This window comes from Lolium rigidum, chromosome 1 (genome assembly GCF_022539505.1).
Source record: "Lolium rigidum isolate FL_2022 chromosome 1, APGP_CSIRO_Lrig_0.1, whole genome shotgun sequence".
Classification (NCBI taxonomy): Eukaryota; Viridiplantae; Streptophyta; class Magnoliopsida; order Poales; family Poaceae; genus Lolium; species Lolium rigidum.
The window spans coordinates 154,627,929-154,634,440 of NC_061508.1; the positions used below are offsets into that span (position 1 = coordinate 154,627,929).

At 50.1% G+C, this 6,512-nt stretch overlaps 1 protein-coding gene across 1 annotated transcript; it reads right to left on the reverse strand.

Moving 5' to 3' along the window:
• Window positions 1-3,573: 3,573 nt before the first annotated feature.
• LOC124652663 (cytochrome P450 CYP72A219-like) lies at window positions 3,574-6,082 on the reverse strand. Its single transcript, XM_047191705.1, has 5 exons — window positions 5,818-6,082; window positions 5,471-5,691; window positions 4,625-4,869; window positions 4,093-4,486; window positions 3,574-4,005 (listed from the first exon to the last, which is right to left on the reverse strand). Exons 1-5 carry the CDS (start codon window positions 6,080-6,082, stop codon window positions 3,574-3,576), a joined length of 1,557 nt encoding a protein of 518 aa, XP_047047661.1.
• Between the last annotated feature and the right edge of the window lie 430 nt (window positions 6,083-6,512).

Below are 6,512 nucleotides of genomic sequence, written 5' to 3' on the forward strand. Positions count from 1 at the left end.
CCCACATTTTCCTCCTTTAAATACCCCCATAGCCGTCACATTTAGACTCGGATTTTGATTAGACTAAAAGTTAGCCATTGCTACAACTCTCATGTACTTCTTTTGAGGCCAACGCCCAGAACAAGACCGACTATTCGGAATCCCACCTTATTCGATAAAGCTTTCATCTTTCACCCGCAATATTCTGATTGCATTATTACTTCTTGCTTGTTCTCGATTTCAGGTAGGAATTAAGACTCTCACTGGTCAGGCTGATCGTGCATCCGCAAGATCAGAAACTCCCGGAGATTGTCCTAGCGATTGCATTGGCGCACGAGCTTTGCACGTGTAGTCGGATCGTCAAGCACGAACTCCACCAACAAATCGACGTTATCATACTCTCATCGAAAGATCGGCCACCTTTGCCCTATCACACCACAGTGGTCAAAAAGGCCCTTTGCCACAACAGTCAGATGGACTTCCTTGAATCCTTTGTTAGTTCTCACTCCGCTCTTGATCAAGCCACACATCTTCTCCAACACAAAGCTAGACATGAATGGAAGCCATTTCATAGTGGCAGTCCCTTTCTGCCCGGACTTCAAGGCCCTGTTCGCTTCCCTGCGGTTCTTGTTCTTCTTTGTGGTGGCCAACCTAGCCGTGACCTCTGCCGCTACCTGAGCCACCAGGTCAGCAACATGCCCATTGACGGACGACAGAGGGGTGACCGCCACCTTGATGTCATAGGCGGGTTGTGAATCGGGAACTTGCGAAGGGATCTGAGAATCGCCAACGCAGACAAGCGCCTGGCTAAAGTCATCACACAAGGAGTCATACACACATCGTAGTACATATAACGTGAATCTACTTGGAAGCAAAAACATGTGAATAGCACAAACCATACCAACAATCATCCTAAATCAGACAAGCAGTTCATTGCAACTTTGATTAGCACAAACCCTTGCAAGATCATGGTAGGTGAGCACATTTGGGACAAACAAGCAACCGAAAATGTCGAACCCTAGCAAGATCATGATAGTTCACCACAATCCGAACTAACCCCTGCTACTAGACCAAACCCTAGACAAGATCTGACAACTCCTAACCTAGATCTAAACATTACCGCGGTACCGGAATAAGGGATGCCTTACAGTCACCGCCGAAGGTAAAGATGCGCTGCACCAGGAAGTAGATGAAGTAGCCCAGATGTACTCGCTGCCGCCGCCGCTACAACCGTCGCCGACCGGAGATGCGTGCGCCTTACCTGCTTGCCGACGGGGGGAGGAGATCGAAATTTGGGGGGAGAGTGGTGGAGGGGGTAGAAATAGGCCATGGGCGCGGCGGGAGGTGACAGAATCCTTCCCTCCCCCCTTTTTGCTCTTCGTCGATGCGCGCCGCAGCTCCCGCCATCTCCATTTTGGTCTCCACGCATGCGTCGAAGATCCCCTTTTGCATCAGCCGCTGTGGAGATTTGTGTGCACCGCTGGAAACTGCCGAACCGAGCGTTCCTCCAGGGCCTGGCTCGACGGTGCTTTGAGAACCGGTTCGTGCAAGAACGCGGCTCGATCCAGCCAACCAAATAGACCGAAAATTACTGGCCCGATGCGAACCAAGTCGAATGCAGGCTACCAAACGCGCTCTAGGTGGCCGGCGAGTATGGCACCGCGTACCATCCGTAGAAGCTCTGCTCCCGTTAATCCGTGGCCGACCATATTCCCCTTACCTGCGTCAAAGGCTAGATGACCCAATCGAACGTTTCTTCTTCCTCTATGGTTTGGCTCCTGCCCCAAAAGATCAGATCCCCGTAGTAGCAAGAATCCATTTCTCCATGTCCTACCAGAGCAAGGCTCTTTTATTTCTCTTGCCCCTTTGTTCTACGCATCACTTTGATTAGATACGTAGATGACCTTCTGATACTTCCAAAACTCAATTGATGTAAGTATGAGGTTTCCTTTAGAAAACAAGTAATGATCAATGTTTGAATGGAAAAAAGTGCAGGCCGCTAAGATGGTCCAACGGGCGCGGCGCCTATCCCTTCTTACCCGGACAAAGCAGGATCACCTTTTGTTCTTAAACCTATAATAATCATATTTCGGCTAATCTAGCCTCCTTCGTCTCTCCGTACCAACAAGAGGTAGTACTGAAATATTGACCTGTTGTCCATTGACTACGCCTTTCGACCTTATCTTAGGCCTTGACTTATCCTCCGTGGACGAACCTTGTGGAGAAAACCTTAGGTTATCGGGTCATTGGATTCTCACCCATGTTTTCGTTACTCAAGCCGACATTCTCGCTTTCGCTCGTCGACTCCCACTTTCACGGTTGCTTCCCTCTAAGGCAGAACGCTCCCCTACCTATGCATTTTGATATCCCACAACTTCGGTAGATCGCTTAGCCCCGTTCGAATCATATGTAAGCGTACAAAACTACTAGCCAATTATAGAGCTACCACACAAAGAAAAACAATACAACCGAGTCTTAAAAAATCAGACAACACAAATTCTGACTGGATGGAAATAATCAATATTTACCACCGCCAAGAATACAGTTAACAACCACCATATGGTGCGGCGTGCCGTTGCGCCGGTCATTGCTAGTAAAAAGATAAGACCCAACCAACAACATCCAACACAACAACGACAGCCACAACAAGAGCGGTTTCGCTGCATTGGAACCGCTCCAGCGAAAGGGAAACTCGGCGGCGCTGCCCCCAACTACAGCAGCCAACTCGCCGGTCCCTGCCTCCTCCGTCGGCCGCTCCGGCGACGGGAGGGGGTGGGGACCCGGAGTAACGGCTCCGGCCTGTAGTGGGTTGGCCTAGTGCTTTCTTGAGGCGCTGCTTCTATGGAGGAGACTGCGCCGCGTCGAAATAATTTGCCTCTGCTCTTCCTCCGTCTCGGCGTCGCTCTAACCGGCAGCGTCGTGGGGCAGGTGGCCTGGTTGTCTCGCCGGTCTCTAGATCCGGTGAGAATTGTGTCCGGTGGTTGGTGTTCGGCACTCTCGCGGGTGTTGATCGCACCGACTACTGCAGTTGTGTGTGTCGTCTTGCAGTTGGGCGCGTGGATGACGGCAGGCGGCGGCGTTTCTCTTCTTCGACTATGTCGGGTGAAGTTGACGGCGTTGGGATTTGGTGACCACGGGGAAGATCGCCGGCCGACGTGCCACAAAGTCTCGGGTTCGTCGTTTGCGGCGGCCCGGTTCATCGGCTCAAAAAGCATCCTTGAATGCGATGGTGCTCTCCCAGATCTAGGTACGGCGGCTATTCGCCTCTTTTTTCGGTGCTACCATGGTGGCGGCGAAGGACGATGGACGATGTTTCGGCGAGGCACAGGTTTTCCTAAGAGTAAAATTGTAATTTTACTTCTTGTGGAGTTCCTTGTGCAAAGTTGCTTGACATGTATATTTGTCTCGTGTCGTGACTATATGTATAATCTCTGTAAAAGGATTATCCAATGAATATATATGGTTGTTTCAAAAAAAAAAAAAACCAACAACATCCACATCAGTCCGTGTAAAACCGCTCCGTAAGACCTCATCTGTAAGTGTAGGATTATTGCCCGTTTGGTGTCCAATTTACAGGCCGTGTTGGAGTTGCCCTTACTGGTGCCTCTTCAGTATGACTTGCGCGCCGTGCTGTGGCTGCAGCAATGGGCCGACGGCGAAGGGAGCGTGTGCGTAGGATGGTGAGAGGTCGAAGGAGAAGCGCTGCAGGATCATGGCAAGTCCCATTTTGGCCTCGAGCAGGGCGAAGTTCTGGCCGATGCAGATCCGCGGCCCCCAGCCGAACGGGAAGAAGGCAGGTGCGTCGGCGGACGCCTTGGAGATCCCCTCAGCGAACCTGTCTGGCCTGAACTCGTCGGCGTCCGCGCCCCAAACATCCTTGTCGTGGTGCACGGACAGCAGCGGCAGCATGAGCACTACGCCCGCGGGGTACCTGATGCCGCCGAGTTCCGTCGGTCTGTACGTCTTCCGCTGGAGCGCCGTGAGCGGCGTATACAGACGCAGCACCTCGTACAACACCATGGTCACCTGTAAATACAGCCGCATCAATACAGCTCATCAGTTTTACATATCTGGATGTATCTGCCGAGAAGACGAAGATGATACACTACTTACGATTCTCAGGCGACTTAATCCGTCGTAATCCGGGGTCGTGCTGGCGCCGAAAACACGCAGGACCTCCTCCCTGGCGCGGTCCTGCCAATCTGGGTGCATGGAGAGCACGACCATGGTCCACGTGAGCAACACCGACGTGGTCTCCGAACCGGCGATGTAGAAAAGCTTGCACTCTCCGATCACGTCGTCGGTTGTGATGCCGGCGTTCGACTTGTCGTCCCCCCTGCAGTGCGCCATGTTCGACTCCATTAGCAGCCCCAGAAGGTCGTCGTCGCTGCCGCCCGCCAAACCGGCTTTCAAGGCGTGCTCTCTTCTCGCGATGATTCCTTTTAGGATCCTTTCAATCTCTGCAGCGACCTGCTTCATCCTTCGGTTGGCTCTGGTAGGCAAGAACCTGCATCCACACACATGTATTAGTATTACTAGTACAGTCTGTACTCTGTAGTACTCTTGTAAGAGCAGCTAATGCTGTTTGTTATTGATGAGGAAAATCGATTAAACGCAAAAGGAGAGTAGTTAACAGAGAGCTCACAAGTAACCAGGGACATGTATCTTGTTCATGGCCAGCACGGTGAGCTCGATCTGCTCCGCTTGAAGCTGGAAGATCCTCCTGCCTTCCAGGTAGCTGCTACCGAACGCAGCACGGGAGATGACATCCCCTGTCAGGTTCTGCATGTCAGGCCACACATCTACCTCGCAGGGCGCATCACCTGCGGCCAAACCTTCCCATCCGTGCACCAACTCCGTGCAACATGCTGCGAAAGCCGGCAGCATGCGCTGAAAATTTAGCACAAAACGTATTAGCCTATGTGTCTCCCACCAATCACTGCCAATTTCCCTTTTTCTGAACAAAATGTGAAGTGTTTTAAAATCATCAGTTTAATAATGGAAGACAATAATATATTGAAAATTAAAATGTTTATGTACTTGAATGTAAATGTTCATATATTTGAAATAAAATGTCCATCTTACATTCTAAAAGTAGTTCTGCATACGAAATGAAATATTCGTGTATTTCAAATGATTTCATATACTTGAAAAAAAAACTCGGTATGCATGTTAAATTACAAGTTTATGCACTTCGAAGAAATGCCCACACGTTTTGTTTAAAAAACTAAAATAAAAATGAATTTAAATCGATAACAAGTGAAAAGAAGAACAAAAGGAGCAAATAAAAATAATAAAAACATGACAAGAAAGCAGAAATCATCGAGCGAAAACGAAACTAAACAGAATAAGAAAAGAGACAAGAGAAACAAAAAAATACATCCTGAGAAATTGAGTAAATGTGTCAGACCTACACGAGATGGTGTGCACAAAGCCCCTAATGCAACATTCGAAAAAATAGGGAAACCGCAATAAGAGAACAAAAAGTTACCTTAAGCTTCTCCAGATGGAAGGCAGGGTTCATGATTCTCCTGTGTTTTGCCCATTTCTCGCCTTCATGGCTACCTACACCGTTGTGCAACATTCTCTGAAGCCGGCCCAATTTGACCTTCTCAAATTGTCCAGCCTTGGTGGAAAGGACTTCTCGCACAAGCTCCGGCTTGGTGATCGTCACTCTAGGCACCGGTCCTAACCAGGTGATCGACATTTTACCTGTAATGTTTTGGCAATCAAGGTGATGCTTGTTAGATGCATCTTGTAACAAACTCAAGACACCGGATGCGAGAGAGGAAATGACAAAACTAGGTTGAGAAGAGGAAGTAAAGAAGAGGATCATGCCATGCTCCTTCATCACCCGGTCGAACAACGGCATCGCCCGCGGCACGATGTCGTGGCGGCGCAGCGGCATGGTCCAGGACCTGGCATCCCGGTTGAGCTGCTCGTTCAGGGGTGCGTCGCCAGCCAGGGAGCGGTATGCTGTGCCGCGGAGGCCCTGCGACCGCAGCGCCCGGTCCAGCCGACGGGGCCTCCACCACGCCCACTCCAGCACTACGCAAGCCAGGACCGCGATCGTGACCGCGTACAGCAGCATCGGCAGCAGCATCGACCGCGGTACTCACGCTGCTAAGCTCGCGTGCCGTTGGCCCGCGGCGGCATAAATATGCACTTTGCGTATTGAGTAGTAGCAGTCATCGAAGTTGGTGGTATTTTAAAACCACACACATGAGTGAGCGCCGAATCGTGATTAATGCCCACGAGGCCACGAAACAAACAATGTACCGAACGAAGAGTATATATATAGAGAGCATATTTCCACTTCGGCGAAACTTTGTGTGCGAGGACGAGACTTGCTTGCCACACAAATGTCTTTTTTGGCGAAACTTTGTGTGCGAGGATGGGACTTGCTTGCTTCAGGTGTGGTGAACGTGGCTATATTGTTAAAGAATGTAAGGCTAAGTTGTTCTGCATTCATGGTGGAAAACACAATATGCATAATTCTGAGAGATGTCCAATGCTGAATACGCCAAACCCAT

What these genes read in the sequence shown, in the direction of transcription:
- LOC124652663 (XM_047191705.1), bottom strand. Translation starts at nt 6,082, where the DNA reads ATGCTGCTGCCGATGCTGCTGTACGCGGTCACGATCGCGGTCCTGGCT. An exon ending in TCCATCTGGAGAAGCTTAAG is followed by an intron (nt 4,870 to 5,470) that starts GTAACTTTTTGT and finishes CTAAATTTTCAG; the next exon opens with CGCATGCTGCCGGCTTTCGC. An exon ending in ATACATGTCCCTGGTTACTT is followed by an intron (nt 4,487 to 4,624) that starts GTGAGCTCTCTG and finishes GTGTGGATGCAG; the next exon opens with GTTCTTGCCTACCAGAGCCA.